General features: G+C 39.8%; 1 protein-coding gene across 2 annotated transcripts; it reads right to left on the bottom strand.

Moving 5' to 3' along the window:
• Nucleotides 1-111: 111 nt before the first annotated feature.
• Nucleotides 112-5170, bottom strand: LOC122998321 (peptidase M20 domain-containing protein 2-like). 2 transcript variants are annotated; one of them, XM_044375150.1, is made up of 7 exons: nucleotides 4019-5170; nucleotides 2812-2960; nucleotides 2571-2713; nucleotides 1884-2038; nucleotides 1382-1508; nucleotides 1128-1235; nucleotides 112-970 (listed from the first exon to the last, which is right to left on the bottom strand). In XM_044375150.1, exons 1-7 carry the CDS (start codon nucleotides 4418-4420, stop codon nucleotides 831-833), a joined length of 1224 nt encoding a protein of 407 aa, XP_044231085.1. In that variant the 5' UTR covers nucleotides 4421-5170; the 3' UTR covers nucleotides 112-830. The 2 variants fall into 2 exon arrangements, 1 of the variants encoding a protein (XP_044231085.1); XR_006407387.1 differs by having other exon boundaries at nucleotides 880-970; nucleotides 1128-1264.
• Between the last annotated feature and the right edge of the window lie 7053 nt (nucleotides 5171-12223).

Genomic DNA, 12223 nt, shown 5'->3' with positions numbered 1-12223 from the left:
ATAACATAATCATGATCCCATAGGCATCCAGGAATTGAGCGAAACTAAGCAAGTAAACTAAGGGGGCATACCTTTTTCCAAGCTTTGTCTGAGGGGAGGCTCACAGTCTCAGACTTTGAAAAACCCCTGGTTTAGTTTATTTGACATTACAAAAAGGAAGAATTCAGTCAGATGCACAAAAATGTCAAGGATGGCATTATTGTGTCAGGATGACACAATAAGGTTTTAAGCTAACTTCCATTGTGGTTACAGTACAATAAATCAAAACAAAACAAAACAAAAAAAAAACCTATCATCATCAATAAAATCACATTGAAGTCAAAGTCAAACATCTAAAATAAAGACTAAGAGTCTGCCGTCATGCTAGCAGCTCTGTGGGTCTGTAGGATGGTTAGCTTACACTTGTATACTCTCCATAAGCTATATTTGTTTTTAAAATTGTGGTGGTTACAGTATTACTTCATGTGCAAAGGTAACAGTTCCTGGCACCACACCACCTAAAAGAACATTACACACGACCAACCTCGCCAAGCACAAGTCAACAACACAATTTGGCTCTAAGTTTGTGCCCATGAGTTCCTCCAACTCTACGAAGGAAGTCCGTGTTGTTATAAATATTACGTACCACACTGAGCTGCAGTTGTACTGCTCAATCCTGCGATGGTTACCACCCGAGCAAATTGCTGTTTGCCAAAATGTGCTCTTTGGCTCTAGTGACACAATCCTGACTGCTGTCAGCTATAAAATGCCCTAAAATTCTTTATTGTTTTTTCCTATTATTATTATTAGCATATTCGTGGAGCTCCAAAAGCTGCGCTGCTGCCCTCTAGTCATTTCTCGTGTTTCAGTTTGACTAGCCTGAAGTCCTCTTTCACTTGCATCAGCAGATCAGGGTTGCACACCACATCCACAGCTGTCATAGCCAAGGCTTTGGCTGCCCTCAGGGTGTACAACTGGGCCTTTTCAGCTCCTGGCACAGGACAGAAAGCAGAGGAGGTAAATAGAAACTAAACAGGCAAACCAAGTGACCTGGAAAGAGATGATGGCTAAAAAAACGTCTGATCGTAGCGCAATTCAATTTCATTACAGCAACAACGGCTGTTCTCAAAAGACACAACCTGCCGTACCTGCTGCTTCATTGTATTCCTCTGTGTGGTTAAACGCATCGGTGCAGATGTAGAAGAAAGGATGGATACCCGGGACTATGAATGATACGTTGCCAAAGTCTGTGGAACCTGCCAGATAATTAGAAATTCACTGTGATCTGTGAAATACAAAAAAAGCCTGTGAAACTAGATCAGAGTTTTGCTGCATACATTTCTTCTGCACAGACCAGAGAGAGAAAGAATCCTGTATTTATGAAATTTTCATTTTTACCCACCAGAGAAGTTGGCTGGCTGCTCTGGAAACTGAATCCCTAAAGCTTTCCCATTATTTTCATACAGATTTGCCAGTGTAGCATTGGGCAGAATGTTGTAGTAGGCATGGGTTGGGTAGGTTATCTCCACCTAAAGGAAACACAAGTATACCCCCACTCATAAAACATAGGGTACAAAAATTTGACGTCAAATCACAGAAGAGATCATATATTAACAATATATGAAGCCATACATGCTCTGTAATACGAGTAAAAACTGCTTGAAGCAAGTACAGACATAGGAGAAAAGCAGCCTGAAGATAACGGTGAGTTATGTAACAATAACACAGCACTCTGAGCATAATTACAGGAATATGTTAAAAAAGGGCGATGTTATATAACAGCGGAGTCAACTCCAACATTCATCAAAATCCACTGTTTGTTCCTACGTGTGTACTTTGTCGATGTACATATCAGGGATCTAAGAGGGAAGCAAATGGAAGACGACACTTTTAGGTGAGCTTACTTGGCAGCCGGTAGCTGCAGCGGCTGCCCTGAAGCAAGCCTCCGCTTTAGCCTTCAGGTCAAAAAGATCCTTAACCAGCGGTGTGCGTAGATAGAACTCTAACTCGGTGTAGGAGGGGATAATGTTGGGCTTCAGCCCTCCGTGTCTGATGATGCCTGTGGTAAAGAAAATGGAGACAATGTGCAAGATGGAGGATAAGAAGGGATGCAGTTTACACAATTTATACGGGTTTGGAAGCCAAAGTTGTGCGTCATTTCACATTTCCCGTGAAGAGATCAAAAAAAATCCCTTTACATTTGACTGTGTACTTTTCTATAATATAAAAAGACAATACACAGAAGCAAAAGTTACTACAGATGGTGATTTTTGAGCACTGCTTACTATTTCAGAAACGAGAAAAGCTAATGATGCTAATAATGAATAATTTCACATCCACAGAATCAATTTGGTAGCTGATGTGGAGCTTTTGATCGTATCACACGACCTTCCTGAGAAGATGGAGTTTGCTCGGTTATCGTAGAATTATAGATGTTTTAGTCTCCCTTTTTCTGAGCACATTGAGGAAATCTCATCCATGTTGGCTTAAAAGCAAACAGACCTTGGGGTGAGATTGTTTTGGCAACTGCTGCCTCTTAAAAAATGAACTTAGCTCAACTAATGCTATTACAGTTTCTGCATGGTCCTCACCGTGAAGCCTCCACTCTGGTTTGAGCTGCTGTCTGAGTACAGAGATGTTATTGTAGGCAAGCACTGCAGCGTCTAAGGCGTTCACTCCCTCCCAGGGGTATGCAGATGCGTGAGATGCCTTCCCATGGTACTTCACTGACACCCTGTGTGACATCAACATAAAGGGTTGTCAAGGTTATGGTGCTGACTGAGAGAGGACGCAGAGAAGTTGTGAATACAAGCTGTAGAAAATAGAACATACTCATGGAGCGCAACACAAGGGAGGAATGAAGCATCCTGCTGAGCTGGATGAGCCATGAAGACGAGGTCGATGTCAGCAAAAGCCCCCGCTTTGATCAGGTCGATCTTTCCTCCTATATCTTCCTCTGCAGGTGTTCCCAGAACAGTTACCTGGTGTAAAAGTATTTAATTTAGTTATTTCAGTTCATATGTGTCAGTCATCCTGATACTGATTTTGGTTTGAAGGTGAAAGTTCATTCTTGACCTGGGAAACGGTGGAAACAACTGTTTTTTTTCTATTTCTAATATTTTCCTTGGTTGTTCAAAATGAGCAAGGAAGCATGTCATTCGAAAGGACATTGGGGTGAATCAATAACCACCACACGACGAAACGGCAACATTGTTAACTGGTCTTCACATGGTTGTACAATGAAGTGAATAAACTACCAGCACACAGGTCCGGCCCTGACTATGTTGGTGCCCCAGGTTAGATTTTAGATTGAAGCCCCCCCAAAAAAGTGCAACAACAGTTCCTCCAGTCCTCCCAGTTCTCTGAACAAAAAGGCAAGTGGGCGTCAAGATGCCATTCAATGAATGTTTGGTGGAAGGGCCTGAGGTAGCACATGAGGTTTGGTGGCTGTCAGACAAATACTGACCAACCAATAAGGCTTTGAAAATCACACCAGATACAAACCTGTACAGGTTAATGGAGGAAAACAGGAGGAAAAGTGTTAAGAGGGTAGAGCAAGTGTGTATTTCCAAAAACTGTATAGAAGCACACAAGAAAAACCCTCCCCACTCATTTGGTTCCCTACTTTTATAATAATTTATTTTCATTATAATTCCATCCATAAGGGTTAGGATTAGTGACACAATGACTAATGAATGAATGTATGACTATTTTGATCATGAAAAGCTAAAATCTTATCAGATGGGGGGCCCTGGGACAAAATCTTATCAAATGGGGGTCCGTAGTCTAATTTATGTCAGTTTAGGGGTCCTTGACATGAAAATGTTTGAGAACCACTGTTCTAGGTGACCGCCTATGTGGCCACGGCCGCCCCTGCCAACATATGACGTAAACAACGTCGTCAGATGGTAAGTCAGAAAAACAAAAATAGGTGACGTCGTCAGTCACATGGTTTTCTGCCGGCCAAAAAGACGCTTGAAAGTTTCACTTGTAGCTGTTTATTTTTTGAAATGTACCTGCAGAGACACTTCACAGTTACCTTCACTCGGACTGGTAGTTCAGTCTGGCTTTCTAAAGCTGCTTTCAGCCCCAGACCGGCCGCAGCTCCCACCTCTGCAATCAGATTGTGCCCACATGCGTGCCCGATACCGGGCAGCGCGTCATACTCGCACAGGAACCCCACATTCAGCACCGGGTCACCCTCCCCGCCGCCGACCGGACCCCAGCTGGCCCGAAATGCGGTCGGCAGCTTGTAGTGACTTTCCACCGTCCATGCCTGGTCCTCCTGAGAGAAAAAGCGGACGAGTCTCTCCTGCGCATGTGTCTCATTACCGGCGAGCTCAGGACGGCTCCAAATGTCCCGACTCAAACTGTGTAGCTCGTCTTGATGTCTGTCTACGCACAGCTGGAGGGTGTTTTTCATCTGCTGCACTTTCTCCATGATGATTTAACACAGCACTCTGTACAGTCAGATGAGCTGCAGTCCAAAGCACATCAATGACCTTCTTTACAGATGATTTTACCAGTTAAATAATTGATTTGATCCACTCTGCATGTAACTTTGGTGCTTTACAAAGATCATCTATTGGCAAAATGTATCAGCTCTTACACATAAATTCTGCACCATAAGAAAGAACATTAAAAGGGCGGAGCCACATATCCCGGAAGTAGTTTAACAAGTGCATTTGTAGTTGAAGGTTTTAATTATTGCTTGTCCATTGCATGTTGCATCATTTACAGCTTCACAATTTTTATTTGAAACTGCAAACTGTTGCTCAGAATTCAGTGGCTTCAGCAGCCTCATTAAACATCTCAGTCTCACTTATAGTTCAGTGGTTTTTGGGATTTGTTTTGCTTTTTAGTTTCCCTGTTGTATGTACAGCACTCATTTTGACCAGTGTGAGACTGTTGTTTTTGCTACTGCATAAGGAATTAAGGGGGAAATGCCTGAAGAAGTCTTTTATACATGTTTGCAAGTTTTACCAATTAAAGTTTGGTTACAGCTGCAACTCTCAGTTCTTTTAAATCAAAGCTTAGACTTTTCTTTTATTAAAGTAAGTTTGGGATGATTTATTCATATCTCACACTGCACCATAGCTGCACTGTTATTTTTACTCTCTTGTTTTGTCTCTTATTCTATTTTAGTTTATTTCTCATCTAAGTTCAATTTAAATGTGTCTTTTTATAATGTCTTGTGTTTCCTTTCTTAATGCCTTTTATGTTTTATGTAAAACACTTTTGCCTTGTTGTTGAAAGGTGCTATACAAAGGTGTCTTGCCTTATCATTCTTGTGAAATCTTGTGAACTGCTTGTGAAATGTTAAAATTTAAGAACGCTATAAACAATCCGTTGAAAATCGATAATTTTGTCTTTTTTTCTTGTGTTTAAAGATGAAGATTTGAAGTCATAGTTTTGCCATTGCAAACATTTTGAAAAGGAAGTCTATACAACACAACTTAATTTGTAACTCAGCTAAAGTTACATTTTCTTTTAATTTAGCCTTTATTTTACCAGGAGAACCTCATTCAGATCAAAAATCTCTTTTGCACGAGACATATGCTCATGTGCAACTTCAAACATTACAAGCAAAGCAACAGATTTGCTTGTATTTGAGTCAATGACACCTTCACCTCAATCCTCCTTTAGAAATAGGTTAAGTTAAATCACCTCTTTCTTCTATTCTAGGGTATAGGTGATCTGACAAAAAACCAGTCATTATTTCAAGAGTTGAAGTCTGACGGATCAGCTGCACAGACCGTACAGAGGACAAAGACCTTCCAACAGGCTACCACCTGCGTGATCTGCAGCTGTGCTCTTTTTTCCATTAAAATAAGAAGATAATATACTATTTTCTGAAATTGTCAGTCATTTAGTGTTTTAAACAGAACACGTTTGCCTGTGCCTTTGTGGATATTTCACTCAATGCAACAATGCTTTCTCCCTGTTTAACACAGGATAATGAAAATTTTGCAAACTAGAGATAGGGAGAAAATATTATACTTCCTTTTTTGTTGCCATCAGGCTCTATTTGAGTCTCTTTGAAGCAAGACATGGATTGGTTGCCATCTGCTGGCCAGGAACACATTCAGTCCATGCACATCTTTCTTTTTAACTGATCAAAACAGCCTTGAACTGCATGGCCTTCATCACATTTCATTTAAATATTAAATGCTATGAGATTTCATTCAGGAACCTTGGATGGCGGATTTGGAAAGAATCAATAGATTCAATAGCATCTATTATACATATAAACTGACTGATGGTTATTAAATATCAAAAAGGTCCTGAAATATAGTCTTAATATAAAAAATTGCACATTGTTTGCGTGTTAGTCATATACATGTATTAAAACCATGCTTCTCCGCTGTGATTTACTTTATCAAGGTCAATCTCAAGCCTTCTATGTGATGCATAATGAATGAGAGAGAGTGAATAGAGACACGGGCTCAAATCCATTTTCCATCACTCTGTTACCACACTAGAGGGACCCAGACTCCTTTTGCACATGGGGCTGCATTCATTTTCAAAGCATGAAGGACTAAAGAGTGAGAATGAATAAGTATGCTGGACGATATTCATGTTTTAGCTTGGACATTTTAAGAAAGGCCTTTAGGAAAAAAACCTTGACTATTATCTAGAAGTTATATATTTATTCATGTATTTATTGCCTGTGGCTACTCAGATGACTGCACGCAAACAATGCTTTCCCTTCCTGAGGATGAACTGAGCTCTGTAAAACAAGGTCAATTAGCACCGAATGAATAAAGACAAAACTCCACAGCTGTCATCCACCCAGCCAGAGTGTCTGTATGTGTGTGTGTGTGTGTGTGTGTGTGTGTGTGTGTGTGTGTGTGTGTGTGTGTGTGTGTGTGTGTGTGTGTGTGTGTGTCTGTGTGCGTGTGTGTGTGTGTGTGAGGGAGCAGGTGTAAATGTATGTGTTTTCTGTCTGTATCTGAGTTGGAGGTTAATTGGGGGTGGTTGTCAGTCACATCAGGAGACATGTTGAACAGCGCTCAGCAAGCTGACATTAAGACTGCCTCCTGACATGGTCTGTCTGTCAGTTTACTTTACGCCCCGCTGGGTACGGTGACACTCTCCATTGTGTATCAATTAAGTGACATCGAAGGGAGGCAGCCATGTGTCACTCCATTGTTTTATTCAAGGATTTGCCCTGTGAGTCATGTGTTTAATTTCACATGATGTTTCAGGCCTCACATATTGGTCAGTGCTTCCACAACTGAAAAACATGAAGAGTGTAAATGTTATGTGGACTAATATATAAGATGATCATCATTTCATATACTACATCACACAAAAGGATAGAAAGTCTGGTGATGAAATAGAGGCGCTGCTGATAAAACCACATCAGCTTCAGAGGAGGAAGACAATCAGCTGTCACTAGAGACAAATGTAAAAGTGATTGCAAAGCAACGAATAAAACCTCTGTCCGCTCCCCTTATGCAGAAGAGCTCAATATTTCAGGCAGCGCAGATATTTTTGGTTGAACCTCAAGTCATCATACCAAGCTTGAACTATGATATATGCATGCAGGCGTCACAACAGCAGGATGCCCCAGAGGAAGGTGGGCTTGACAGCTACAGTGAATGGATGTACTCCTGATGACAGCATGTCTCTGAAATGGGAGATGAAACAAATAAAAGTCTATACTGTGTGTGTGTGTGTGTGTGTGTGTGTGTGTGTGTGTGTGTGTGTGTGGTCACAGCAAGAGTGTGGTCCACATATTAATATTAAAATTTGACATATTCCAAGTGATTATTTAGAGATGAAAATGTTCACCAATCCTTAATAGATTAACTATTTGTGAGTGAGTGCTTTTTGTAAATGGTAGACAGATGTTATTAATAATAAACTAAACTATGAACTTATTAAGTCAAAATTTTGATTTGTCTTACTACAAGATTTTAGCATACTATCTCATAGCTTTCACTTCTTTTTTTCATAATCTTATTTTATATTATATTATTACTTACTACTTCATTATTTTGATTTACTATCTCAAGATTTTGGCATACTATCTCATAGCTTTCTCTTAGTATCTAATTTTAACTTACCATCCCATAATTTTGACTTTGTAATTTGAATTTTTGACTTATGATCCCCTAATTTAAATGTTTTAACTCATAATTGTGACTTACTATCTCCAGATTTGGCACACAGTCTCATAGTTTTCACTTATTATCTACAATGTTTACTTACTACTGGTAAGTAAACATTATGATTTCCTAATTTCACTCTCATTATTTTGACTTATTATCTAAAATTTTGGTATACTATCTCATAGCTTAGACTTTTCTCAAAATTTTAACTTCTTATCTCATAATTCTGACCTTAGTACTCGAGATTTTGATTTACTATCTCATAATTTTGACTTAGTAATTCAAAAAAATTGACTTAGTGTCTCATCATTTTGTCCTATATCTCATATTTTTACTCATTATTTCATAATTGTGGCTTATACGTCATCATTTTGACTTACTATCTCAAAATCTTGGCTTCCTGTCTTATAATTTTGACTTAATATGTCTTACCACTGTCATTTTTTTTTTCATCATGACAAATATTTCATCTTTTTTTTCCTTCTGGGCAGAAACTGACTTCCATATAAACCTCAAATCTCCTAGCTCATTTTGTTTCCAACAGAGAAGCGCAAACCTTGACAAGTTGTTGATAAGCCTGATTTTAAACATGAGGTTCCAGCTGACTGAAGGAAACTGACAATGTGTCAGTTGTGCTTTGGTCTGTCCTGTCAGCATCACTATTTAACAAAACTCACCCTCAGAGGAGTCCCTGGAAATCCAGACAGAAATGTTCAATATCGCCCAGCAAGCCGCTTGGTAGTTGGAAAACATCCCCTGAGGGCCTCTGAAATGTGTGTATGTATGTATGTTTGTGTGTGTATGTGTGCGTGTATGTGTGTGGGTGCAACTTGACAGTCCTGTTTCTGTCATTAATGTCACATCAGTGCACACAGTGCGCCTCTGCGTTCTCCATGCTGGAATACATTAACACCTCGGATTATCAAGTCGTCCTGTATCTTCAGGGGGTGGAGTGGGGGTGGGATTCCACTGTACAACATTTGTTCTCCTTTTTGTGATGTTTGATGGTTTATGATGGAACATAGCTTCACTTTGGTCTCTAAAAAACTCTAAACCCTGAAAAAATGGCTAGGTTTTTACTGTCAGGGCTCATGCGTTCTATTAAAATTGGCTTCTTTAGCACCATAATCCACATTATCATAGAAATTGGTGTGTATTTCAATTCCCTGCGTCACTGATTGAAATTATATAATGCTGTAAATAAAGACTTTTACATTTGCTGTTCCCAACATCCTGATTGGAAAAATTTTCTTGCACACAGATAATGACACATTTTTTTCATGTCGCGCTGCAGCAGACAGTAAGTGATTTGTGTTGCTGTAATGGATAGAAGAAGAACTTGAGAATCTATATGGGTGGTTAAAGCTATTATTGCTGTGCAGATGAACTGAAGAGCATCACGAAGAATGAGAGACTTGGTAAAAGAGAGAAATCACAGTGCAAAAACATCACAGCAATAACCACAAAGAACAACAATATCACCAAAACAAGAAAACCTATAGATTTTAGTTTGATTAAAACACATTTCTTTATCCCTGTTGTTTGTCCTCCTGAGAAGTCCACACAGCTGCCCTCGCTTCTTCAGCCGCAGCCCTGCCGTAGCATTGCCCTTTCTTTGTTTGACAGCGCTGAAAAGGCTCCTGTCTGCCCCAATAACATCAGCCTTTGTGGGCGGTCTGTTGAACAGTGGGAATACATGTAGTCCCTCGAACCACAAAAGAGCCGCAGTCTGCAGGGTGTGTGCAATGTGGAGCTTAAGTGCAGATTTGAAAATGTTACCTTCCTGAGTCGTTGTGCTGCATGGTCTTTTATAATGACAACAAATAAATCAGATAACACAAGTAGCTTTAATAAGATAACAGAAATGCTGAATTCCACATATTTGATAATACGCAACACTTTATTCATATAAGTCAGTGAAAGAAAAGTAAAACTGAAAACAAGGAGACTTGTTAAAAAGCATTGTTAAGCCCTGAGACATTGATTGTGCAAAGCAGACCACAACTCAGCCCAATATTTATATGACTCACATGTATTGCATTTGAAACCTTGATACTCTCCTTGGTACACTGTAAGCTTAATTTGTAGTTTTCAAAATTCACTCTGTGTGCTCCTGTGGTGGAGGATTGATTTCAGTTTTGTGCTCCAGAGGAGGGAGGAAACACCTACTCTTTTCTTCTCTTCTTTTCTCTTCAGAGGATCCTCCTGCTCTGATAATTGCCACAAGCAGAAACCGTTTAAATAAAACATAGAATATGGTGATGCTGGGCGACTGGGGGCCAAAAGTCTGCAGGGAGGACAGAGAGAACAAGCAGGGATCTTTATTTCTCTGTAATAGTGGAACAGCTTCCGACAACACAACACAAATGTCAGTTCCCTCTACTTTTCAAGGGCCAAGGGAGGGGAAACTGCTGCGTCACAGTGGACCCACTCACGGTTAGGTTTTGACAGCCTTTGTGAAGCAAAACACAAGGGGAGCTGCTGTGGATTAGATACAGGCAGATAAAGAAGAGCTTGCACACTGAGCAGCTTTTTAACAGGTGTAGACAAAACTAAAAGTATAATTTATCATCTTTTTTTTATTGCAAAATATATCAGTGTTACACTTGCTCACAATATGAGCAACAAAAAAAATCCAGCCTTTATATAGACTAATATCAGTAACAGAAATAATGAGATTGCCTGTGTTTGTTGACAGAGTAACAAGTCTAGCAGCCTACAGCTATGCCAGCGGCTCTGTGAGGCTGTATAGGCTCTTACTGCTGGTGTTTTAAACTAAATGCTAAAGTCAGCTTGCTAAGACCAAATATTTGGACACTATGAACCAAATGGGTAATGTTAATGTTAAGTCTTCTGTCTTTGGTTGTGTATGAGTGTTTTTATGTGTGCATGTGTCTTCAATGATTGTTGAAAGTACTGACTGACCACCTAGACCATTTATGTTATTATTTCAAAAGGTTTACAGATAATATAAGATTTTTCTTTCCCCTGTTCCTTTTGAATCATGTGTATTTTGCTGTTGTTACAAATTGTAGCTTATACTTTCTGTAAAAAAAATTGTGGTGGATGTGTACTGTACACTGAAGAATGAGAATAAGAATGCTAACATGTTGATTTTACTGAGGGAGACATGAATATTTGCAAGACATTTCATGACAATCCATCCAATAGCTGTCAAGACTCAAAACCAAAATACACAATCTGAACCTCATGGTGGCGCAGGAGAAAAAGCATGTTGATAGGTTTCACTGGATAAGTAAACATCTTGACTTGTTGGTGGCACTAGAGGAAAATTTAAGGGACCACCACAGTCATTAGGATTCCTCATCTGCACACCATGAATGCCTCTTTTAAATTTCATGACAATCCATGAAATAGTTTTTGAGATATTTCAGTCTGGACCAATTGGCAACTGAACTACCACAGCTTGAGGTTAAAACCAATTCGGAAGTGTTTTAAAGTGCAATGCCACCAACTGCCGCTAGATGTTGGCTCCAAAAATCCCCGACTCCATTAGACTCCCATTCAAAGAGTTCTTCTCCCTATAAAAACTAAGTCAATTATTTTTTTCAACAAATCACTATGGTCCTCTAATAATTGTGCTGCTGGTCATTTTGGAAATTTTTGCTCCATTAATAAGATTTGAAGACTTGTAGCTTTGAGGGTGTTGATTGGGTGTTGATTGACAGCTGTGAATGACAGTTGGCTCAGTGGCTGCTCTCACCCCGGGACTCACATTGAGTCGGACTATTGGTGCAATATTTCAATAGGTTTAATGTTACTTTATTACAATACCTGCCCTGTTAGCACAATTTAGCTACAGTAACGGTAGCCCCTAATGTGCACTGCTCAATTTTCCCAGTAAGCTAGTGTTCACGTCGGTCTGAGGTAGCAGGGCGTGTTTCCAGAGTGTGAAAGGAAACATCCTGCACTCCTCATTTGGAAGGTCCTGGCTCCAAACGTAAAGATGTCACTGACTATAAACAGTAACTCTGGGCTTCAAAATGGCTCCAATGCAAAGCAATGGGTGACTTCACAACTCGCTATGTCCCTCTTTATATACAGTCTATTCTGGACTGAAGTGGTGGACAGACTGACTGGCTGACTACAGTGCTTGCGAAACTAAA

This window comes from Thunnus albacares, chromosome 15 (assembly GCF_914725855.1).
Source record: "Thunnus albacares chromosome 15, fThuAlb1.1, whole genome shotgun sequence".
Lineage (NCBI taxonomy): Eukaryota > Metazoa > Chordata > Actinopteri > Scombriformes > Scombridae > Thunnus > Thunnus albacares.
Note: the sequence above shows the minus strand (reverse complement) of the source record. Positions and strands in the feature narration are given on the sequence as shown.

Excerpts from the sequence above, each read along its gene's own strand:
- LOC122998321 (XM_044375150.1), bottom strand. The coding sequence starts at position 4,420 with ATGGAGAAAGTGCAGCAGATGAAAAACACCCTCCAGCTGTGCGTAGAC. Across the intron at positions 2,039-2,570 it reads ACCAGAGTGGAGGCTTCACG|GCATCATCAGACACGGAGGG; the intron begins GTGAGGACCATG and ends TCTTTACCACAG. Across the intron at positions 1,509-1,883 it reads CTGCAGCTACCGGCTGCCAA|GTGGAGATAACCTACCCAAC; the intron begins GTAAGCTCACCT and ends TGTTTCCTTTAG.